Source organism: Heptranchias perlo, chromosome 11 (assembly GCF_035084215.1).
Source record: "Heptranchias perlo isolate sHepPer1 chromosome 11, sHepPer1.hap1, whole genome shotgun sequence".
Taxonomy (NCBI): domain Eukaryota; kingdom Metazoa; phylum Chordata; class Chondrichthyes; order Hexanchiformes; family Hexanchidae; genus Heptranchias; species Heptranchias perlo.
The window spans coordinates 46,432,069-46,458,421 of NC_090335.1; the positions used below are offsets into that span (position 1 = coordinate 46,432,069).

Here is a 26,353-nt window from a genome sequence, read left to right on the forward strand (position 1 = left end):
GAAAACAAGCACAACTTTTCATTGTACGATCAGAACAGACATAGAATTTTAAGAATCCAACAACTGCAGGCCAATTCGCCCATTTTACATGAGCAGGGAGAGCTGAGCTCACCCCAATTTTGATTTTGGCATGGGATCTCATCAACAAAACGCCTCCTTCAGTAGCACAGCATCCCTTTGTCCACTTTGTTTTTCTGCCACAAAATGCAGTGCACACCTACATGTGCATGAGATCCCAATTTTGGAACTTCAGAGTATCCACAAATACACTAAAAGCACGCTAAGCCCTTTAACCAATTAAAAGCCAATTCTCAGCTCAAAGCTTGGAAACTTGCTTATACACTGTCTGTCATTAGGAAAGTGAAATGGGGAAATGCAGGAAGGCTCACAGCCTCCAGTCTCTTGTTTCTTCCTGCACCGCAATCCTACTAGGCCCTCTTTCCTCCAGCAGATTCCAGCCCCACCAGCACTGCCAGACTCTCCCCAATAGTGTGGATCCTACCCACAATGCTCTGACACCTCGCTTCACAATTTCACAGTTTTGCGCCCCCCAACAGTCGTGCACCACAGAACTAGCTCTCCTCCCAGATTCCAGGACCCCCTTCCAATTATTCCAGACATTGTTCCACCAATAATTCAAATCTTATCCCACCACAGTACCGCAAGGCTCTAGTACCCTCACCCGAGTTCTACTAAACTCAGAAACACCCCACAGTACTACCTTTTTTAAAAAATTCGTTCATGGGATGTGGGCATCGCTGGCGAGGCTAGCATTTATGGCCCATCCCTAATTGCCCTCGAGAAGGTGGTGGTGATCCACCTTCTTGAACTGCTGCAGTCCGTGTGGTGAAGGTTCTCCCACAGTGCTGTTAGGTAGGGAGTTCCAGGATTTTGACCCAGCGACGATGAAGGAATGGCGATATATTTCCAAGTCGGGATGGTGTGTGACTTGGAGGGGAACGTGCAGGTGGTGTTGTTCCCATGTGCCTGCTGCCCTTGTCCTTCTAGGTGATAGAGGTCGCGGGTTTGGGAGGTGCTGCAGTGCATCCTGTGGATGGTACATACTGCAGCCACAGTGCGTCGGTGGTGGAGGGAGTGAATGTTTAGGGTGGTGGATAGGGTGCCAAACAAACGGGCTGCTTTGTCCTGGATGGTGTCGAGCTTCTTGAGTGTTGTTGGAGCTGCACTCATCCAGGCAAGTGGAGAGTATTTCATCACACTCCTGACTTGTGCCTTGTAGATGGTGGAAAGGCTTTGGGGAGTCAGGAGGTGAGTCACTCGCCACAGAGTACCCAGCCTCTGATCTGCTCTTGTAGCCACATTATTCATGTGGCTGGTCCAGTTAAGTTTCTGGTCAATGGTGACCCCCAGGATGTTGATGGTGGGGGATTCAGCGATGGTAATGCCGTTGAATGTCAAGGGGAGGTGGTTAGACTCTCTTTTGTTGGAGATGGTCATTGCCTGGCACTTGTCTGGCACTAATGTTACTTGCCACTTATCAGCCCAAGCCTGGATGTTGTCCAGGTCTTGCTGCATGCGGGCTCGGACTGCTTCATTATCTGAGGGGTTGCGAATGGAACTGAACACTGTGCAATCATCAGCAAATATCCCCATTTCTGACCTAATGATGGAGGGAAGGTCATTGATGAAGCAGCTGAAGATGGAGGCCATTCATTAGATGTGTTCAAGAAGGAGATAGATCTATTTCTTAATGCTAGAGGGATCAAGGGATATGGGGAAAAAGCAGGAACAGGGTACTGAGTTAGACGATCAGCCATGATCATTTTGAATGGCGGAGCAGGCCCGAAGGGCTGAATGGCCTACTCCTGCTCCTATTTTCTATGTTTCTATCTTCCTTTGTGCTCGGTATGACACCAGCCACTGGAGAGTTTTCCCCGATTCCCATTGATTTCAAGTTTACTAGGACTCCTTGGTGCCACACTCGGTCAAATGCTGCCTTGATGTCAAGGGCAGTTACTCTCACCTCACCTCTGGAATTTAGCTCTTTTGTCCATGTTTGGACCAAGGCTGCAATGAGGTCTGGAGCCGAGTGGTCCAGGCGGAACTCAAACTGAGCATCGGTGAGCAGGTTATTGGTGAGTAAGTGCCGCTTGATAGCACTGTCGACGACACCTTCCATCACTTTGCTGATGATTGAGAGTAGACTGATGGGACGGTAATTGGCCGGATTGGATTTGTCCTGCTTTTTGTGGACAGGACATACCTGGGCAATTTTCCACATTGTCGGGTGGATGCCAGTGTTGTAGCTGTACTGGAACAGTTTGGCTAGAGGTGCGGCTAGTTCTGGATCACAAGTCTTCAGCACTACAGCCGGGACGTTGTCGGGGCCCATAGCCTTTGCTGCATCCAATGCACTCAGCCATTTCTTGATATCACGTTGAGTGAATCAAATTGGCTGAAAACTGGCTTCTGCGATGGTGGGGATATCAGGAGGAGGCAGAGATGGATCATCCACTCGGCACTTCTGGCTGAAGATGGTTACAAACGATTCAGCCTTGTCTTTTGCACTCATGTGCTGGACTCCGCCATCATCGAGGATGGGGATGTTTACAGAGCCTCCTCCTCCCGTTACCTATGCTTAGGACTCCCCACACTACTGCCAAAGTCCACAACTGCCTCCCTAACTGCTGTACCTGCTGTACCATTTAGCTGTTTCTCCAGGGCTGTAAAAATTAAGATAAATAATAATGAAGGCCATTCATTTACAATTTTTATGCAAAATGCACACTCATGAAGTTCAATTCCAAACTACCACTAACACTGCCATAATACTATATAAGCAATATGCAGTTTCACTTTTACAGTCACCGTATATCAGTGGTCCAGATAAAAATGTATTCTGCATTACATTACAAAAAACACTGTATCCTCCAATTCACCATAGCAAAGACACACAATGTCCCTTTCCTTATATAAAAAAAAATCCAATATTCTCCAATTTCCCATGAGCAGTGCTATAGATCAACTACCATTATTAAGTCTTGTGTATAGCATGTGCCATCACACATTTCCTGTAATGCTTTTGTTTAACACTTCCTTTAACACTTTTGTGTCACTCTTGATCATAAGCAAATTTATTCTCACCTACACAAATTTACTACAAAAATTTATTCTATCACACCTGATTGGGCCATTTTTTCCATGTAATTGACTTGCAAGTTCTGATTTTTACTTTCTCGACAGCTACAGCAGACCACAAAGAAGTTAGAACAAATTAAAAACAATTGAAATAAAAACCACAACCTGCATTTATATAGAACCTTTAACATAGAAAAAAGCCCCAAAGTAATTCACAGATACTGAGCCTTAGAGAGAGAGTTAGGAGAGTTACAAAAGGAATTGATTCTAAACAAAAATAGCAGAATTAGAGTTGGATATGTTACAGGGCACTGATGTCACGAACCCTAAGATGGCCACTCAGAGTGATAGATTTTTGTTAGATAAGGGTATTAAGGGATATGGAACCAAGGCAGGTAAGTAGAGTTCAGATACACAACAGCCATGATCTAACTGAATGGCGGAACAGGCTTGAGGGGCTGAATGGCCTACTCCTGTTTCTATGTTCCACTCAAAAATAGGCAAGTTTCAAGTATGAAAGTGTTTTTTTTTAAAAAGGGGTCAGAAATCGATCCCAGTGATACCCAACCTCCCGTAGCCCTCCCTGGGATTATCTCACCCCCTCCAACTTTTACCTACCTGCATCAACTGGGCTCCATACTGGAGCCGTCGGATTTTTGTCCCTCTCCAATCGGCGAGCTGCTCAAAATGTGCAAGCAACATGCCGACGGTATGGAAATGAGGCCTGATAATGGAAACTGATCAGGCCTCTCGCTGCAGCCATCGGGCGGGCGCAGTGGACACCCCACCCCACCCATTACACACCTATTTTGAGTGAAAGTTCAAAATCTCTCCTCCTTTAAGACCTCTTGACCAAGGTTTTGGTCACCTGTTTTAATATCTCCCTATGTGGCTCGGTGTCAAATTTTGTTTGATAACACTCCTGTGAAGTGTCTTGGGATGTTTTATTATGTTAAAGATGCTATATAAATGCAAATTATTGTTTTTGTTACTGTTGTTGTTTGTTACAAACAGTGTGTCTTCCAACTCGCCATGAGCAACGTTACGGGAGATCTGCTAGTAATATATCAAAAAATATATATTTCACTTTTTGTGACACTTTTGTGAAGGATTTTCTGCAATGCTTCTCTGTCACACGAGTGGAGAACACTGAAGTACATCTATAGTCTTCAGTCCTTTCAACTCTAATTAATTAACTCCCTAATGCTACAAATACCTGAGTGACAGCATATGGGTGACTCCTTCTTGAATGCCTAAAGTTAAAGGTAGGCCTTGCATGTTTGTACTGATTCACCCCTTCCTCCTCCAGATAGAGAGGGATGTACAGTGGGATACTCAGATATAAATATAGCCTTAACATAACACACAGAGGTTACTTAACAATGCACTGCTTTTAGAGGAAGCCTGGTGGCAAAGCTGGTTGGTATACCAAAATGAAGTGCCAATGAAGTGTGGTAGGTTAACCCCAGCTAGTCAACTCGCAACGAGTTTGTAATGTCAGCCAGGTTATCTACTGGAAGTGCTGACCAAAAGCAAATTCTCTATCTGAAAGAGACCACATGTAAAAAAGCCATTCCCAGAAGAAAATGGGAATTTAAGTAGGTTGACTAGAGTAAGTATCTATTTAGAAGCTGTATTATCACTATTTCTACACAGAAGAGGCCATAAGATAATGTGGTAATCCATCTGCACTGTCAAACTAGATTGTCTGAAGGAAGTTTATTGCACATATTTGGGTACTGATCTGTACTATAGACAAGATTGTTTGAAAAACAGGGATACCACAGTGATCAAGTCACTCATACAATTATGCACACACCATAAATTTTAAAAGTTGTGCAAGATGGCCAAGGGAAAAGAAGGAGGATTAAGTCCGGAAACAGAGGTAGTACAAGACAGAACACAGGAGGGAAGGGCAGATGCGTCACAGCCTTTAACACTCAGGGAGGAATTTTATCCTACCCCCCACAATGAGCGGGAGAGGGTCGGAGGGGGGGTTAAGTCGTTAAATTCATGAAACCCAACCCCAACCCGCTACAAACGCGTCTGTTTCCGTTTTAACCACGACGGATAACGGGGCATCCGAGTAACCCGCTCTGGAGAGGCGGGTCCATTATTATAATATTCAAATGAAGCTCCTTTCCCCTGAGATTATGGCAGCGGTTTGAAATTAACGTCTCCTGCATGGGTTTCCCAGGCTTCAGGAAACCTGTCAGTGAAACGGAGGCGAGATTGAGTGGCACTTCATGGGGATGGTTAAAGGTCAGGAGTCCCAATATGAATAAAGGCTCAATGCTCATAGCCGCTTTCTCAGTTCCCTCTGGGAAATGGTTTGGTGAGAGTACTTGTTGTGAGAGACGTATTTGTACAGTTTAGAAGTGTTCACACGGAGAACATCAGGATGGGTGGAGTCATAGCTGCTTTCGATTGGACTTCAGATGAGGAAGATAATTAGCATCCACAGCAACAAGGGCGTGCTGTGAAGGGAGCTGCAGGTGGGCAACAGAGGGGTCGAGTTCCCAGGAGGCACTACCCACATAGCAGGGTGTATAGACAGAGACTCAGCTTCCTTGGCCTCTCCGAAGACTGAAATTGTCACGTCAGGTGGTCGCAGAAATCTAGATCCTCCTAGAAGAAGAGCTGCTGGATCAGCTGGCCACGCATTACCAGTGGTTCCTTCCAGGGTGCTACCAGAGACATATTGAGGGTCTCCCAGTTGGCTGCACATAAATGCATTCGTCAGGTGGCCGATGTTGCCAGGGCTGGGAGGTATATATGCTTCCCCTGTGATGACAACAACTAGAATGAGTGGGCACTGGGATTTGCGTCCCTGGCTGGCTTCCCACAGGTGCAGGGTGCCATCGATTGCACACATGTGGCAATCTGAGCACCACCAGATCAACCAGGAGTATTCGTCAACTGCAAGGGATTTCATTCCATCAACGTTCAGCTAGTGTGCAACCACAAGAAAAGATTCGCGTCAGATTCCATGGGAGCTGCCATGATGCTTTCATACTGCGGCAATCCAACATCTCCGACCTGCTGGCCCTCTATGATACTCCTTTTCATTGATGGCCCCAGGGTTCAGCATCTCTGTCCAGCTGTGCTGAGCTTGGAGAGGTCCATGCCCTCCAGCGCGGATTCTCCGCAGTTGTCCCTACCACGTACTCTCTGCTCGTGCTCACTTGTGAACTGTAATTCACCAGGTGAGATCCCACCTAACTCTCTAACAGGACCCATCAAAGTGCTTGTATCGATGCTAGTGCCTGGGAAGTATGTGTCCTGTGATAGTGCACCCTCAGAAGGAATCGGCTCCTCTGAGGAAACGTCTTCCGGAAGGGGCAGGGGCTGCTGTTCACGTGATGGCCCTGGAGAAGAGAAGAGACGGATATGATTTAGTTACGGGAATGTAAAAATGTTTAAATTCAGCATGATTAAGGTGATCATGTTCCATTCGATGTTGAAATCAAGTCCTCATGACCTAGTCTTGTACGAATTGTGGCTCGGAGATATTTAATGCTGTCACCATGCAGCAGTGAAGTCCAACTCTCGCCATATCCGATGATCAGGGACTCATATCCTGCTTATCTCCATGGCCTTGTGCTCTGCAGATGTCAACTGTACGATGTGTGGTGGAACACCTCCGGTCCTCTCCCTCACGCTTGTATTTTGTGTTCTCTTCTCCTGCAAGGGGGCATGACTGGCCTTTGAGTGTCTGTAAGGCACGTGTGCATCCGATGGTCAGTGCATTCGGTGCATTTGAGACTGATATGCTGAGAATCGGGTGAGCTGTTATGCTGAGAATGTGAGGTGGTATCACATTACATAAGGATTGGGTTGCGTGGCAGTGGTGGATGGAGAAAGGGGCAGGTGAGGAAGTGCATAGAAAGGGAGCGATGGGTGCTGCTGAAACTTAAGTGGCTGTTAGGGATGTGTTGGAGTACGCTAGACAAGACAGAGTGCGAGCTGGGTAGTGGTGGGGGGAGGGTGGGGAATACAGGGTGTAGATGAATCTGCAGCTGTGCTCACCTTTCCTGATCTGGTTAGGTCATTAAACCGCTTCCTGCACTGGATCCACTGCACTACATTCCTGACCTCCTCAACCATGCCTTCTTGGTCACAGCAGCAGTTTTCTTCTTGCCATTGCTGGGAAACAGTACCTCCTTCCTCGCCCAGCAGTACATTAAGTGACGCCTCTTTGAAGCGGGGTGTAGCCATTGACCTTCCTGACTCCATCTGTTAATTTTTCCCTCTCTCCTAAAATGCTCCCAACTCCTCCAAATTCCATCTTTGCATTGACCCTTTAAATAGTTGAGGTGAAATCGCGTCATGCGGGTGCACATCACGCCCGCTCACGCACACTGGAGACACAAAACCGGGAAGTAAAATGATAATGAAGCATCCCTGTTGAAAATGGACAATTCCCACATGTCCCATGGTCTTCCGCGTTTTGCGCCCGCTATCACCCCCCTGCTCCAATCCCGCCACTGCCTCATTATCGAGCCCTTTGAATCAATTGGCAGAAGGGCCCAAAAGCATCAAGAACAAACCTGCCCCAGTTGTCCCTCTCTCTTTTACAAACTGTCATTCATCATCTTGTACTTTTGCAGCTCCAACAACACTCAAGAAGCTCGACACAATCCAGGAGAAAGCAGCCTGCTTGATTGGCACCCCATCCACCACCCTAAACATTCACTCCCTTCACCACCGGTGCACAGTGGCTGCAGTGTGTACCATCCACAGAATGCACTGCAGCAACTCGCCAAGGCTTCTTCGACAGCACCTCCCAAACCCACGACCTCTACCACCTAGAAGAACAAGAGCAGCAGGTACATGGGAACAACACCACCTGCACGTTCCCCTCCAAGTCACACACCATCCCGACTTGGAAATATATCGCCGCTCCTTCGTCGTCGCTGAGTCAAAATCCTGGAACTCCCTTCCTAACAGCACTGTGGGAGAACCTTCACCACACGGACTGCAGCGGTTCAAGAAGGCGGTTCACCACCACCTTCTCAAGGGCAATTAGGGATGGGCAATAAATGCCGGCCTCGCCAGCGAAGCCCACATCCCATGAACGAATATAAAAAAAAACGATCATACCAATGAAGAACCTAAGATGTCGATTCAGGCTGAGGAATTTACTTTTGACTTAGAACTTGTGAATGTCAAGGAAAAGAATTGGCATAGGGCTGTTCAATTGAGATTGTATCAATAGAAAAAAAAAGTAATTCACCTCTAGACCACTACTCAAAATAAGTTTTATAAGTCCAAAATATTCATGCTCTGTGGCATTTACAAATTGCATCATTATGGAAACAATTACATCCATTATTTGCTGAATGCAGGTATTACACAATGAAACAGAGAAGTGGATCTGCAGAGTAGTGTCAGCCACCATTCACTGAACTTTGCATATCAGCCACATGATTTTTTTTTTTAATTAGTAAGTGGATTAAAGAAACTGGTTATTGACCTGGAACAAGAATTCCAAAAAAAGTGAAAAGAATTCTGGTTTGACCAAGTATTTTACTTCAACATCAAAGGGGGGAGTTTTCACCCACCTCGCTGGGCGGGGGTTAAAATCAGGCGAGTGTACTTAATGTTGCAAGGCCATTCTGTTCTCATCTAGTGCCATTTTAACCAAACAGACTTTCTGTGCAGCCAAGGTTCCTGTTACAGGCAGGCGGGAGCTTCATGAGTCTCATGCAAATCGGGGTTCTATGATGCAAGTAGGACCCCAATGTGATTTAAGAGTCAGCAGGCTGCAAGTCTTAAAGAGCTCAAGAGCAGCAGGTACTCAAATCAGTGACATCAGTGCGTATGAGCTTGTTGCAGTCGGAGTGAGTTGGGACTGTGGAACTGGCTTATTCTGATATTTCCTTTTGGTTATTTGCCCTCATTGAGGAGGGAAACCTTACGATGGGTACAGCTCTTACTGCACTCTACTGGAGGAGGAGGAGGAAGAGCAGCAGCAGCAACAGCAGAGCCCTCAACATGCAGGGGGAGCTGCAGTTGGACCTCTGAGAAGACAGCAGGTGAAGGGACCCACTTTTCCAACCTGCCAGGAATCTTTGAGAATGGTTGCTTGAGGACAAGGGCTACCCCCCCTTCTACCGTGGCTCATTACACCCCTTCGCAACCCAACCTCACCTAAGCAGAAGATTTTCCCAACCAATAGGGTCTACAGGCTAATGGTGACCTTTCTAGATATGTCTGAGGAGCAGTGTCTGAGGAGGCTGCACTTCTCAAGACAGGTTTTTTCCGATCTTTGCCACCTCCTGAATGAAGACCTGCTGCCTGCCACGCCAGAGGGCCATTCCATGCCAATGGCCATTAAGGTGACAACTGCCTTGAACTTTTTTGGCTCCAGATCGTTCCAGGGTGCTACTGAGGACATCTCATGCATGTTGCAGTCGGCGGTCCACAGGTGCATCAAAGAATTGACCATTGCACTATTTACAAGGGGGAACTAATATATTTTGTTTCCTGTTGATGATGACAGCCAAAATGAGGAAGTCTGGGGTTCGCTGCAATTACTAGCTTCCCCCGAATACAGAGTGCTATTGACCGCACTCAAGTTACCAGGACGCTTCATCAACCGCAAGTGGTTCCACTCTATCAATGTGCAGCTTGTATATGATCACAAGAAACGGATCATGCAAGTCTGTATGCAGTTCCTAGGCAGCTGCCACGATACTTTCATCTTGTGACAGTCAAATATCTCCCCACTTTTCCAACCAGCCAGGAATCTTTGAGAATGATTACTTGGGGATGAGGGCTATCCTGTTCCACCGTGGCTCATTTCAGCCTTTCGCAACCCCACCCCACCTGAGCAGATGAGGTATAATGAGAGCCATGAAAGCAGGAGCAGGAACATTAAGCTCACAATTGGGCTCATAAAGCAACGGTTCAGGTGCCTTGATAGGTCCTGAGGCTCCTTGCAATTTGCTCCAGAGAAAGTCTCCCGCATAATAGTGGCCTGCTGTAGCCTGCACAGTATCACACATAAGATGACTTTAAAAACAATAATTTTACAAAATTATATTAGTCTTCTTACCATTTGAAGTGCGGTAAAATTAAATCCCCTTTCTTCAATGGCACTCATGATCTTTCCAGCCAGACCTATAAATATAGAAAAATTAAAAGAAGTAATAACAGAATTCTGAAAATATTCAACAGCAATAGGTCATTAATTTATTTTTATATAATAAACATACAGGGGTAGAGTTGCGCTCTTTCTCGCCAGTGATATCAGCATAATCCGAGTGGAATCGGCCAAACCAGCACAAAAGATCGGGGAGTGTTAAACATGAGTAAGTTACACCCAAAACCACTTACATTCATGTTTTCTGCGCTCTTCTATGCTGGTTTAAAATTAAATTTGCCAGATCTGGCCCCGCCCACGAAACTGGCCATGTTCCCAGGTCGATATTAAGAGTTTCCACCAATTGCACTGGTTAGGAAAGAGGTTTCAAATTGTACTCACTTTCTTAGGCGCACAGGCACGTTTTTTAAGGTTTTTCATTCAAAAAATATTTAATTTTAAGAAACCGACTAGTGTACACCAATAAAAGTAGTAAATAGTTAAGTATAGTTATTTTAAGTTATTTTCAGTGATTTTAAATCAAGGTATTCACAGGTGGAGGAGGACTGGACATGCTTATTTTTGGTGATAAACCCATTTTCAGCTGTATTAATAAAAGTGGACCAGGCTACCTCTCATAAATAAGTCAATGAATTATTTTTAATGGAAAGGGGAAAAAAACGATTACGTTCTATTATACTGCCCAATTGCGCTGGTTCATGGACGATTTTGTGTTTGTGATTGTGCAAATTAATTTAATCGGAAACTTGAACTGTAATCTAACCTGCGCAATTTCCCGATTGCGCTCAAAGCAGAAACTCTATCTAATATGAGTAAATTTGAAAACTACTTCATCAGACATGAATTTTTAACTTCCCACCACCTCCATATTTTCTCTTCTCCTCCTAAAGGTGCAGACTTATACAGTTTCATAGGTCCTGACAGTCCTCAGCCAAGTGGTCATTTTTCATGTGTGAGCATAGACTGTGAGTGTCAGCAGCTATTTTCATGTGGAAGAGCATCACAGCGGAGTCCAATCTCATCCTTACCTAATGTCAACACACAGTTATTTCAGTGGTTCCTGAACAGCAATGGTGGGGACCCTAGCCAATATTCCCTTCCCTAACCCATGAGTGCTGAGGATAATTATATCACCTTTAGCATGATCTAGGGCACCCAACTTGAAGATATTTTAAAGTTGCATTTACCTTAGGAGTTTTCTCACTAAATGTCTTTTTTCCCTCATTTTCTCTCCCATGTTGGCATGTGCATACTTCCAGCAATGATCACTGGACTGCTCCAGCTGAGATCAACTAACTCAGATTAGCAATCAAATGTGTAACCTTTCTGGTTTGTATGTCTCAATTACTCACTGAATGATATCACAAGCAATTCTAAAGATCATTTCAGATTTTAAAATAAGGACATTTGGGGGCATGGTCATTGCTGAAGAATGGAAACTATTTTCACTTTTTCTACATAATATCAGCATTAAGTTTGCTCAGTGCAGATACAGAACAGGTGAGAAGTCAAGTGTGCTGTGCAGAGCCCCAACAAATCATCTAATTATACCCAATCTCACAGGAGCATTCCTCCCACTGTGTTATTCACATGAAGCCTACGCATTTATAAATGCGTAGGCTTCAAGGAGATCTTGAAACATTTGCCTGAGGAAGGAGAAAATCTCCGAAAGCTTGTGAATTTAAAATAAAATTGCTGGACTATAACTTGGTGTTGTAAAATTGTTTACAATTGTCAACCCCAGTCCATCACCGGCATCTCCACATCATTATTCACATGGCCAGTCTTCAATTATGAGGAGTGCCCCAGATCAACTACATTGCAAGCATCAAGTTACATCGAAACTACAGCACAGAAACGAGCCGCTCAGCCTATGCTGGTGTTTGTGCTCCATATGAGCCTCCTTCCTCCTACTTCGTATAACCCTATCAGCATACCCGTCTATTCCTTTCTCCCTCATGTGCTTATCTAGCTTCCCTTTAAATGCATCTATGCTATTTGCCTCAACTACTTCTTGTGATAGCGCGTTCCTCATTCTTGCCACTCTTTGGGTAAAGAAGTTTCTCCTGAATTTCCTATTGGATTTATTAGTGACTAATTTATATTTATAACCTCTAGTTTTGGACTCTCCCACAAGTGGAAACATTTTCTCTATGTCTACCCTATCAAACCCTTTCATTATGTTAAAGATCTCTATCAGGTCACCCCTCAGCCTTCTCTTTTCTAGAGAAAAGAGCCCCAGCCTGTTCAGCCTTTCCTGATAAGTATAACTTCTCAGTTCTGGTATCATCCTTGTGAATCTTTTTTGCACCTTCTCCAATGCCTCCATATCCTTTTTATAATATGGAGACCAGAACTGTGCACAATACTCCAAGTGTGGACTAACCAAGGTTCTATATAAGTTTAACATAACTTCTTTTCAATTCTAGCCCTCTAGAAATGAAACCTAGTGCTTGATTTGCCTAGCAAAGGACCACCCTGAAGCCAACTGGCCCCAGTAAACCACCAGTGAGGCTGGGAATATAAATTTCCTATGGGATATAAGAGGAACCATCCAACCATTAGGTGGTTGGAAAAACTGGCAGATCAAACAGCTGACCCAGTTGTGAGATAACTATATATGAAGTGGTTATGGTACAGATAAAATACATTTTGACTGGAATTAAAGAGGACAAGTCAAAGGCAGGGTTTCTATGGATATGTAGAGATTTCAGCAAAAATGGGGTTGAAAAAAAGAGAGACATAACCATAGGAGGACAATACAGAAGAAAACTATGAGAAATATAAACGATGTAGAAGGAAACCTAAAAGAGAGATAAGAAAGGCTATGAGAAAGTATGAAAGTCTGGTGGTCAACATAAAGGGAATTAATGAGGGCTTTTACAAGTATTCTAATTGATCGCCCATGGCTTTGTACATTAAAATTCGAGCGTGCCCAAAGACAGGCGCCCGGGGGCACAGGAATCAATCCCCGCACCTGAATGAATAGGCCCAAAGCGCACATAATATTGGGCCTCAGGCCTCATTATCATAGAGCCGATGAGCTGCATTTTCTCTATGTCTACCCTATCAAACCCTTTCATTATGTTAAAGATCTCTATCAGGTCACCCCTCAGCCTTCTCTTTTCTAGATGGGAGCCCACAGGCAGCTCGCCATAGAAGGGGTCTCGAAGATCAGGCCGCTGCAACACCATTAGCAGCCCTCAGATAAGTCCTTAAAAGGTAAGCGATCGAGATAAGGGGCGATCTGGAGAGCGGACGATTGGGAGGGAGTTAATGGTGACCAGGAGGGAAGGCAGCGGTGGCCGAGATCCTGAAAGGTGGGTAGGGGTTGGCGACAATCGGGGAGGGTGGAGGTCGCAATGGGGGAGAGCAGTAGCTAGCAGTGACCTGCGTGGTTTGTGTGTGGAGCCGGGAGGAGCAATCCTGCTCCATATTTGGTTATGTACATTTTAAACACTAACCGTTGGTCGAGGCCTGCTGCGGTCCTTTCAGCACAGGCATACCATCAAAAAGACAGACACTTGCCACCAATCATAACAGATAACACACAGATCATTTTATGGAACTTACCAAAAGAATGCCAGGGGAGATCCACTAGCAATATTAAAAGTCTTGCATGTAGCACTCACTGCCTGTCAACATTAAGCTTACTTCTTGTGTCATGCTTTTTATATCAACATTTTATAAGGCAAAATACTATGCGAATACTTTATAATGGAAAAACTCCTATTTGCCTGTCATTTTGTAGATCTCCCATCAAAGTTGTCATGAATCACCCAGGTCAAGCTGCCAGTTTGTTTCTTCACCAGATTTTGTGGTGCTTTGTCAGCATTTTTATGTTTTAAACACGATTTTTGGACTTTTCACCCAACTTTAAAGGACCTTAGCCACCCGACATATTTGCAGCCACCCATTTTCGGGTCAGTCTACCAACTTCCACCTGACCTGTGCAATCTGTTCTCAAGCCTAATGTTCGGGCCTACTTTACCAGCGTGTTTCTGGATACCAGATTGGGATCTTCCCCCCCTGCCCACATTTCATATCTTCATTATACATGGTTGGGCCTGATGGTCCACTGACACCCTATATGTAACCTCTCCCCAGTACTTAGCTGCACACTTCCTTTCCTCTAAGCCACCAACAAACTATTAAACAACAGGAATCTTTTACAAGTACTTAAACTCATTATACTGTACAAATATATAGTATTAATTCTAAGTATCTTTTCTGTGAATACTCAAGATAAAAGGTAATTTTAGATCCTTACTTCTTTCTTTTGATGAAACATTTCAGGATACAGCTGGAAATGCAACTCTGTCTCCAAATCAATAGATGAACATTTTAGCCAGTTAGACCACATTATAAATGGAAACCAATAATTTAATAGGGACCATAAAAAAAAAATCGCAAGCCACAATATGCAAAGTAATAAGCTTAGCAAAGAGTACTGTTGTAACCGTGTGGGACAACAGAGGTAAAATCAAGTCTGCCTTTGCCGAGGATGAAACGCCGATACAGAGAAAACCAATCCGTCCTGTGACTCATGAAGATCTTGAAGAAGATTATCATCACTGGTTTAAAGCAGCCAGAGGGAGTAACATTCCAGTGTCAGGCAATGTGTAATGCACAAAGACTGAAAAACACTGTACACTTTCTCTCCCCATATGCAACAAATGTTCTGCTGCCTGTGGACCAGGGTGTTAGTAAATGCTTCAAATCATGATACAGAAAATTTCTACTGAGGGAGATAATAAAGTGCACGGACAGTGGTTAAAAAAAAAAATACAGGTCGACATTCTGCAAGCCATGCACTTCACACGCAATGTGTTTTGTGAACTGCTTCAAACATGCTGGATGGTTTGCAGAAAATTATGATTGAAGGAAGGAGATGCTGTCTGTTAGAAAGGAATGCAATACATTGGGAATTTCAGAAACAAAATTACAGTAAATTGAATTAGAAGAAAATCAAGCCCTTACACCAGCAACTATGAGTAATTATTATTGAATCAGTGACATTGAGTCAGGGAGAGGATGAGGAAACTTCTGGTGACAAGGACATGGAAGGCACAGAACGAGTTATCCCTTTATTGGATGAGTTCAGAAAGGTATATGCCACTGAGCGAAACTTCACACAATCATGATCTGGAACTGAGGATCTTTTTGGATTGGTTAACGAGACAGAAACAACGTGCATTGAGAAAAGCACAACTAATATGAAGCAGTGTGCACTGTATAACATCTTCAATTCAAATTGATCATTTCTTTATTTTTCTAATGCAGCAAGCTGCCACACCCAGATATAACAATCTTTTCTGTCAGTCCCGAGGGGGTTTGTTATAGTGAAGTTCGCCTGTATTATACACATTTTTAGAATGCCTCTTGTACACCAACATAGCTGGGAAGTCACTGACAGACTGAAATGCTATCTGGAACCCAACATCGCATGCTAGATTGACAGATTCAATTTCAACTGCACTTTTACAATTTAATGAAATACTTCAAATCCTTTAACTGTTAAACCAGTTTCTAAGCCATGTTAAATTCTTTAAGTATAAAGAAGTAATAGTCTTAGAAGCAGGTACAGACACAGATTTGAGTCTCACGCAGCTCACTGCCAGATCTGACATGTATCAAGCAGAGATGTGCTGATTATAGGCTTCAGCATCGCACAATGGGAGGCAGGAGTCACCCCTAGTCTCTAACCACTCCTGGCAACCAGCTACAGACTATACTGTGATGGCCTGGGAGCAAATTGTGCACCTGTCCTCTTGGCTGTAGAGATATCAGGTGGGTGAAAAAAAAGATTAAAATTACAGGAGAAAAAAAGGGAAAAGTTACCAGAAATGTCCTTCCCATACAAACAAAATAACAAATAAAATAATGGTGTACGTTCTAGTACTAGACATGTACTAACTACTGCAGCCCTAAAGCTGACTCTCCAATTAGTTATGTCACCATACCATACTTGTAACCGAGCATCTATTTTACATAGTTAAATTCCAGTAAACTTTAATAAAAACAGAAAATGCTGGAAATATACAATATCTGAAGAGAGAAAAGATGGATTATCATTTTGGGTGAAAGTCTTTGGTCAAAACTTATGAAGTAAGGCAAGAGAGCCCATTTCTAAGATTGAACAAAACAAAGGAAAGGAGAGAGAATAAGTCAGCAGTACAAATGAATGCTAATTAATGTTACAAGGTCAAAGCTAGTGGGGTAGATTTTGACTTTGTGTGATAGTGTAAAACAGGTGATAGCGAATCGGCATGCCGTTTTACATCTCTCCCGATTTTTATTTCTATTGAAGTCAATGGAAATAAAAATCAGGAGAGATGTAAAACGGGCTGTCGATTCGCTATCACCTGTTTTACACTATCACACAAAGTCAAAATCTACCCCAATGAGTTTAATAGCCTGCAAACATTTTTTTTTTAAAAGTGAAAATGAGGGAACCAGCTACAGTCTGAAGCTGCTAAAGTCAACGTTGAGATTAGAGGGCTGCAGATTGGACAAGAAAATTAGATACTGGGGGAGATCTTCAACTTCTGCCCGAAACAGGGGATATGTTGGTGGCTGCAGCCATGCTGTCCGCTTGATACTGGCATCGGGGCACCGAGACTATTTTCACTTCGGGCCTTATTTAAATGCCGCCAGCAAGCTGTGGGTGCCAAAGCGGCATCCCAAAACAGCTCATCAGTTGTGGAAGTGCAGGAATTTGACCGGCTCCTACACTGAGCATTCCTGCCCCCAAAAAGAAAAATGACAAATTTCTAAAGTTGTTTCTTCCCTCAAAATTACAATCAGGATCCTACAACTGGACCCCAATTTGCACATTTAAACAGTCTCCCGCCTGTTTCAGGGGGGGCATGCTACTTGCCCATTTACAGACCCACCTGAAAATTGCATCAGGTGGGCCTTGAGCATCAATTGGGCGACAGAGGTGACTCCCCCACTGATTTTCAACTGTTGTCCACCCGTTTTTAAGTTGAGGAACGGGCGGCTGGCAAGCAATTGAAAATTGCCGTCACTGTTTCTGAAGTTAGCTTGATTGGAGCAGTGTAGGAGACTAAAATTGGAAAGGTCCAAGTGGGAATGGGAGGTCTGGATCACAGACTTTTGCTTGCGGACAGAGTAGAAATGCTTGACATAGCAATCACCGAATCTGCATTTGGAGTTAGCAGAGGAGGATGTAAAGTGTGTAGCAAATACAGTATGCTACAGTTCACTAGATTAGAGGCGTAACGTGTAAATCACTGGATATAGGAAGTGTGTCTGGGGCAGCAGCAAAATCATGTGGGAAGAAGCAACTGGGCAGGTGTTTCAATTTCCTCATACAGTTGTTAGCATTTTCTCATGCAACAGGTGTAATGGGTGCATGAGAAAATGACTGGTGAAAAGCATTCATAAATAGAAGGAGAATGTTACTAGCCCCTAGAGAAAGCAGAGAGGGAAGGGAAAGATATATGCTTGGTGCTGAGTTGATTACAAGTTCAAAATTAGCCCTTTCACGTCTAATGTCCAAAACATTTCACATACAATTGGGTACAACAAATGAGATACTCAGATGATTGAGTTAGTACCTACTACTTCAAAAAAAGGTTAACTGGCATAGATTCATTTCTTCTGTATCCTTTTGCAACTTTTATCAAGGCTCAACCTTTTAGAATCATAGAAAATTTACAGCATAGAAGGAGGTCATTCGGCCCATCATGTTCGCGCGGCTGAAAATGAGCCACCCAGCCTCATCCCACTTTCCAGCACTTGGTCCGTAACCATATAGGTTACGGCACTTAAGGTGCACATCCAGGTACCTTCTAAATGAGTTGAGAGTTTCTGCCTCCAACACCCTTTCAGGCAATGAGTTCCAGACCCCTACCACCCTCTGGGTAAAAAACTTTTTCCTCACCTCCCCTCTAATCCTTCTACCAATCACTTTAAATTTATGCCCCCAAGTCATTGACCTCTCTGTTAAGGGAAATAGGTCCTCCCTATCCACTCTCTCTAGGCCCCTCAATTAAATCACCCCTCAGCCCCCTCTGTTCCAAGGAAAACAACCCCAGCCCATCCAATCTTTCCTCGTAGCTAAAATTCTCCTGTCCTGGCAACATCCTCGTGAATCTCCTCTGTACCCTCTCTGGTGCAATCACATCTTTCCTGTAATGTGGTGACCAGAACTGTAGGCAATACTCAAGCTGTGGCCTAACTAGTGTTTAATAAAGTTCCAGCATAACCTCCCTGCTCTTATATTCTATGCCTCAGCTAATAAAGGAAAGTATTTTATATGCCTTTTAAACCACCTTATCTACCTTCAGGGATCTGTGGACATGCACGCCAAGGTCCCTCACTTCCTCTATACCTTTCAGTATCCTCCCATTTATTGTGTATTCCCTTGCCTTGTTTGCTCTCCCCAAACATATTTTCTCACATTTCTCTGGATTGAATTCCATTTGCCACTTTTCTGCCCATCTGACCAGTCCATTGATATCTTCCTGCAGTCTGCAGCTTTCCTCCTCACTATCACATGGCCAATTTTTGTATCATCTGCAAACTTCTTAATCATGCCCCCTACATTTAAGTCCAAATCATTAAGTCCAAAAAGCAAGGGACCTAGTACTGAGCCTTGCGGAACCCCACTGGAAACATCCTTCCAGTCACAAAAACAACTGTCGACCAATACCCTTTGCTTCCTGCCATTGAGGCAATTTTGGATCCAACTTGCCACTTTCCCTTGGATCCCAAGGGCTTGTACTTTTTTGACCAGTCATGTGGGACCATGTCAAAAGCCTTGCTAAAATCCACGTAGACTACATCAAATGCACTACCCTCGTCGACTCTCCTTGTTACCTCATCAAAAAATTCAATCAAGTTAGTGAGACACGACCTTCCCTTAACAAATCCATGCTGTCTGTCCTTGATTATTCCATGCCTTTCTAAGTGACGGTTTATCCTGTCCCTCAGAATTGATTCCAATAATTTGCCCACCACCGATGTTAGACTGACTGGCCTATAATTACTCGGTCTATCCCTCGATCCCTTTTTAAACAACGGTACAACGTTAGCAGTCCTCCAATCTTCCGGCACCACGCCTGTATCCAGTGAGGATTGGAAAATGATGCTCAGAGCCTCCGCTATTTCCTCCATTGCTTCTTTTAACAGCCTGGGATACATTTCATCCGGCCCTGGTTCTTTCAAAGAAGCTAATCCACTTAATACTTCCTCTCTCACTATGTTTATCCCACCCAATATTTCACGCTCCTCCTCCTTAACTACAATGTCCGTTTAAGTTTATTAGAACACAAAGCAATGAATATCTATAATGTTTGTTACTAATTCTACCCCAATATTATAATTAACATTCAGATTTCACTGACCATCATTGTTGTTCATGTTAAATGGTGGTAAACAGCTTCATATGCTACATGATCAGAGGCAACTGACTAAGTTTAGGCTTTTATTCAGCACGGTTAGGAACTAAGTAAATACAATCATCTCCAAACAAACCCCATTCTCTATCACCACCTTATTCTCAAGAATTACAAAACATCACATTGTACTGTTTTTATATGTATGAAGGCAGTGAGGATGCATGCCCAGAGTTCCATAGAGCTATCCCAATTCTATTGGGATGAAACTTCAGAAAAACTGCTCAACCCTTCAATGGCATTTAAGTTTTGAAATTGGATCATGGAGCTTTTACTGAACTGGGGTTTTAAGTGTTACGTTTTATGTCTTTTCTACCTTTCTTTATTCTATATTTGTCAGCTGTCATATATTAGATCACTCCCCTAGATGAGTCCAAACTCTCTAGGCCTTTGAGAGAATCTTCCCTAGGCTTGTTACCTAGGTAAACATTTGTTAACGTGCCCAGGACAACAAAAAGAAATCCCTGACCTGTCAATTATTTTCAAATTATTGTCAATTATTTTTGTTATTGGAATTATCCTTATAACTCCACAACATCTATCTCCAGACTTCCATAGATGATAGAATGTCACATCAGATCTCATTCTAGATTTAATATATTAAGCACATTTATTAAACAATGAACAAGTATTTGATTTAACCACAGACCAAGAATTGTTTTTTGTTTTCTCCTTTTAAAGCTCCGTAACTGTTGCCAAGGCTAGTTAGAAATTCATAGCTACTGGTCTCATTCAAAAAAATAACATGTGGTCATATTCATAACTAAACCATTCACATTGTCTGTAAGTATTTGAAAATCATGTGTTGGACTCCTTCTAATGCCCATTATCAGAGTCTATAACAATAAACACCATTCTTTTGGAGCTTGCTGAGTAATAAACAGAGCCATCAACGAAACTGACTAGATGAACATGAGGCTCTGGACATGAAGTAAGCTGCATCGCAGAAGAGCACAATTACCATTATTTCACTGACCTGGGGTGAATAATATCTCACTCTCCATTGCTGTCTAATATAAAATGTCTGTGCTTCAGTTCAGTTGAAGGTGGATATCAACTCTTAGTTTATATCTTGATTATAGTGGCAAAAAGGGAGGTTTGATTCATTCCAAATTCTCTGATATGGTATCAGAATCAAAAACACTCATCTGTGAGGTAGATCTCATCCCAGAGCTAATTCAAATGCAAGTAGACAAGTGAAGCATTAACTGATCAGACTCCCCGAATCTCCTGATCCATCACTCACACTGGTTATGTAAGACACATATATATACTTTTCATTTTTTAAAAATCTGCAGACTTCAGTTGTTTTCTCATGTAATATCTACTTTGTGCATGTGTTTACATATATGTACAATGTATGAATGCATATATTGCTAAATTATACAAGCACACAATACAGTAGAACAAATATTCTGTGGAGCTGTCCACCTGTATGAAATAGAGAAGCTCCATAGAACTTAATGCATCCGCATTTTGAGTTCTGAATATGCAATTAAAAATAATGTACATTTCTTTAGCACTCAATGGACCAGATTTTGCTGTGAAAATAACGGTGAGGCCAACAACACTCACCCTTATTTATGTGCAAATTGGACAGCAACTTCCGGCAAGCGCACATACGCAGTTAAATGCGGAAATCCGGAAGTTGCTGTCGGAGATGCGTTGCCCCTCCGTAAGCTATGTGAAAACGGCATCTCGTCATCTGGCTCCTCATTCAAATGTATTGAATGGCGTGAGGTTCCTGTACTGACGTCGTAGATATGGATTAAACTCGCCACAAAAAGTTAGGGCTTGTCCATTCCAGTCTAAGTACCCTTTTAACGGCCTGGTAAGTCTTAATTACTGCCAAACAATCTCTCTGGCACTGAGACTTAACTTTTACAAGTGTGGAGTCTCATTTCTTCAGCTTTTAAATATTGTTGGAGATTTTTTTTTTTAAGATTTGCTTTTTTTTTCTGTCTTTTATTTCTCACTCGTAATCCAATCTTTCTTTCCCTCGCTTAATTTCATTTACTGTACCTCATTTGACATTGAATTCACTATTCTAACGTACCCTTCCTGGTTCAGACTCTGCGCTGCTCATTAGCGATTCTTCAATCTGATTGGTTAAGGAGACACACGGTTGTTTGCCCTGTTCACACATGTCCCGGATGTCCTGGAGAGGGCGTCAGGCTGTTTGGATCTATAACTTACAGTAACTGGCTGTGCAAAACCCCATAGCATTCTGTCCCTAAACCTCTCCGCCTCTCTACTTCTCTCTCCTCCTTTAAGACGCTCCTTAAAGCCTACCTCTTTGGCCAAGCTTTTGGTCACCTTATGTGGCTCGGTGTCAAATTTTGTTTGATAATACTCGTGTGAAGCGCCTTGGGATATTTTACTACATTAAAGGCACTATATAAATGAAAGTTGTTTTAAGTTGTTGTTGTAGACCCTCTATGGGGAAGTGCAAGTCTAATGAATGGCGTTCGCCACTCACAGCAAAATCTGGCCCATTATGTACAAAGAAACATCTGAGTTCTATTTTGAGTCAAAACCAAGCCAGGGACAGGAGGAGGTAGAAAAGAGTCAGCAGAAGCATAGTTGAAAAGGAGGGTCTTAAGAAGATTTATAGAGGCAAGAAAGGAGGTGGCAAGCCAGAGATGTTGAGGGAGGTAGAAGGAAAGGAGTATCATAAAGCAGAAACAAGGTGACTGAAGGACTGGTCATTGATGATGGAGTGGAAAACAAGGTTGGTGTTGGAGAACCAGAGGAGCATGCAGCTGGAAGAGATAGCAGAAGTAGGGAAGGGTGAGGCTGTGGAGGGTTGTGAAGGTGTGGACAAGAAGCTTGAAGTCGATTTTCTGGGACACGGGTAGGAAGTGAAGCATGGTAAGGGGAGGGGTGATGAAGAAACGGCCTTTAGTGAAGGTGTGGACACTGACTGTGGCATTTTAGATGACTTGTAGAGTCTGAATGGTAGAAGTGGGGTAGAATAAAAATATTCCTTCATTCAAAAAACTATTTAAAAAATACAGTATCCTGTGGTCTTGTTTCGTGCAAAACTAAGACAATGGAGGTTACATATCTGGATTTTTTTTTAGGAAAAAAAAATCAGAATGAGATATATACCTAATATTTTACAGTAAACGTTTTATGAAAATAACAAGCAATATAGACTCTATATATGATTTATATGTTTCTTAAACTAAAACAGCAAGTCTAATATAAGGAGTGACTTACACAGAATTTTATGGTATGCCAAAACCAGCATATTTAAAGTTCACATTACTTCTCATTTAAATGCTTAACTGTTAAATGATCTTGTTGTTCATAAGCAAAAATGATTTTGTACTCAGGTCTGAAGTATCCTCTGCCGACTTCTCCCATCAACTGATTCTTTCTCCCCACCTTCTCCCCCGGATCACACTACCGCCAGGCCACTCTATCTAGAAGAGATCCGGCCAATCTCTCACATGTTTGGCATGCTCAAAAACAGATAAACAGAAGGAGATGACAGTCAGAGCTCAGACATCGGTGCTTTCTCTCTCAATTGTTCCAGATACAATCACTTCCTTGTTCAACATATAACAACTACTTGCATTTATATAGCGCCTTTAACACAGCAAAATGTCCCAAGCAACCAGGCTGTGTGCAACCTCAGTATCCTATTGAACCCTAAGTTGAGTTTCTGGCCCCATATATTCTTCATCACAAAGACCACCTACTTCCAAACTCCATAACATTGCTATTTCCAGACTCAACCATTCCAATGTTGTCCTGGCCGGCCTCCCATTCGCTACACTCTGTAAACACCGGCTCACCCAAAACTCTGCTACCCATATCCCATCCCTCACCAAGTTCCACTCACCGAACATTCCTGTCCTTGACCTAAATTGGCTCCTGGTCTCCCGGGCGCCTTCAATTTTTTTGTGTTTAAATCCTTTCACTGCCTCGCTCCTCCCTATTTCTGAAACCTTCTCCAGTGCTACAAATCTCCCCAGAACTCTCAGTTCCTCAGACTCTGGCCTCTTGTACACCCCCCTTCCTTCACTCCAACATTATCTCCATGCCTTCAACCACCAAGGCGCCACACTCTTGAAGTCCCTACAACCCCCTCTTTCCTTAAGACTCTACTTAAAACTCACCTCTTTGACCAGACTTTTGGTCACCCCTCTGCATATGTCCTTATTTTTTGTCTGGGAAGCGCCTTGGGACATTTTTCTACATTAAAGATGTGATATAAAACACAAGTTGATGTTGTTATAGATGAAGTTGAGACTCAAATTGTGGCTGAGCACCAGGTGGAGTTGTGGGAGGTAGGAGTAAGTCAGTGGTGCCATTGTCACTTGACATTTTAAAGGTTTTAATTTAATTACAATATTTTACATACATATTATGTGGTTTGGTAGTGTTAGGAGGGTGGTTTAAAGGTCTAGGAGCAATGAGAAGGGTGTGATGGGGATTGGGAGGAATGTTGGGATGTAGGAGTATTAGGGACTGGAGGGTCCTTGGGTCAGGAGTAGTGGGAAAAAGTTAAGGATCTCGAAGTGGTGTGTGTTGGGAGTGTGAAAGTGGTGAGATGGGATGTTGGGGCATGGAGGTGGTGTAAGGTTGGAATCGAGGTGTGCGGGCACTGGGATGGAGGGTGACTGGCACCAAAGGAGGGGGATTGCTGTGTGTGGGAGTAATCAGTTATGGGTTTAGGAGCAATGGGAGGTGGGTGGTGTGATTTAAGAGTAGCAAACAAGGTAATAGACTTTAACAACATTGGAGAGGGAGCACAGATTGGGTTATGTTGATTGCAAAATTCATCAAGACTGAATGTACCATCAGTAACAAATCAGATAATAAGGATTCCTTCAAAGGATTATTGTAGAGCTTTTGTCTTCATAGCCAATATATTGGCTTTAAAATGAATGTGTAATTTCCCTTTTTGATGACGTTTTGAAATTATTTAAACTAAGAGCAACAGTAAAGTCAAAATAAGAAGCCTTGCAGAAAATAAGCAATTTTTTGTCACAAAGACCTTAATAAGGAAAACCAGCTTTTGTTATATTAATCCAACTTTGGAGTAATAGGAATCCGGAGAACCATTAAATACAGATAAATAAAGTCTACAGCACTTTTTCCACAAACTTCAGCCTTTTCTGTTCATGTCTATTATTCAGCTAAAATTAACAGAGGGAAAGCTTTCTGCTTCTTAGTGACAACTGTCATTTTTAAAATAAACTAAGCCATTCTTTTGTTAAATTTTGGTCTTAATCACAGTCCAAATTTGATAATAACTATATTGATGCTAGAAATAAAAAGCAGTCCCAATGTTTTGCAATAAATACTGGCATTGAAAGAAAATTGTAAACAATTTTACAACACCAAGTTATAGTCCAGCAATTTTATTTTAAATTCACAAGCTTTCGGAGGCTTCCTCCTTTGTCAGGTGAACGATGTATTCAACTGTATTCAACATATTCCATCGGTAAAGAGGAGGTAACCAGAGAAATGCAGCAAATACCACTGAAACAGATATACTGAAAACAAACTTTACCAAATATCAATTTACAGTACATTAATCCTTCGTTGATTTTTAACCAAGTCTACAAGAAAGAAAAGACAACACAAAAACATCCCAAAGTGTTTCATATGCAATGCATTAATTTTGACATGTAGTACATGCTGTTATGTATGCAAAAGTGGCAACCATTTTGCACACAGCAAGAGAGAGGAATGTTGGCCAAGGATCAAAGAAAACTCCCTGCCCTGGGAGCTTAAACATCCAACTGAGCCACCAGGACAGATAAAGCCTCAATTCAATGGGGGTAATTTTCACCTTCACTGCTTAGGTGGTAAACTGGCAGAGTGGATCATCCAACAGTTATAGAACCCACCTGGTTCTCATTACCATCAAAATTAAGTCAGGCAGTTTCTATAATTGGTGGCCAATCTGCAGCGGCAGTTTGCCACCCAAGCAGTGAAAGTGAAAATTACCAACATCTCATCGAAAGGGCGGCATTTCCAAAATCTCAGCACCCCCTCAGTACTGTATTCAACATATTCCATCGGTAAAGAGGAGGTAACCAGAGAAATGCAGCAAATACCACTGAAACAGGTGGAAAATCATTACAAAGCCACTCGTTGCTCATTGCTCTCACTTTGTTAATACTCAGATATATACGCTGCTGCATATTAGATTAGATGAAATACCTAGTGCACAAGATTTTGTAGAATCTTGTGCTCTAGGTATTTCATGAGTAATGAGTGCTTTAAGAAGGGCTTCAATAATGAAATGAAGTCTGAATTACTACAAAAAATGAAGCTGAAAAAATATAGCAATCTTTAAACATTTGAAGGCTGGTGTAGACTTTACCAAATATCAATTTACAGTACATTAATCCTTCGTTGATTTTTAACCAAGTCTACAAGAAATAAAAACCAAAATTGTGTAGTGTGCACACTTCTTCATTGCAGGTGTGTGCTTATCAAGGCATAAAAAACAGCATGGAAATATGAAGTGTATCCATCTTGTAAAAATATAGTCCATAAATAATTAATCACCAAAGGAACACTAATCCTCTCTCTGAATTAAGTCCAGCTCTGCACATCATGATCTGAAACCAGGATAGTCCATGGCAAGAGAAGTAGCTGTAACTTGACACCTGGCTTGGATGTACTATATCTGTTCCTTATAATGATAATAAAAGTACCTATCTAATTTAGTAGCAAGGAGGTTGCCTTGGAAAGG

The 26,353-nt window shown here is 42.7% G+C and overlaps 1 protein-coding gene across 2 annotated transcripts in view; it reads right to left on the bottom strand.

The window, feature by feature from the left end:
- Positions 1-26,353, bottom strand: part of nme7 (NME/NM23 family member 7) — a 215,414-nt gene that overhangs the window by 95,428 nt on the left and 93,633 nt on the right. For both annotated transcript variants that reach the window (XM_067992928.1, XM_067992927.1), the window contains exon 6: positions 10,160-10,224. In XM_067992928.1, the coding sequence (XP_067849029.1) occupies positions 10,160-10,224 (65 nt within the window). The remainder of the gene's footprint in view (positions 1-10,159; positions 10,225-26,353) is intronic.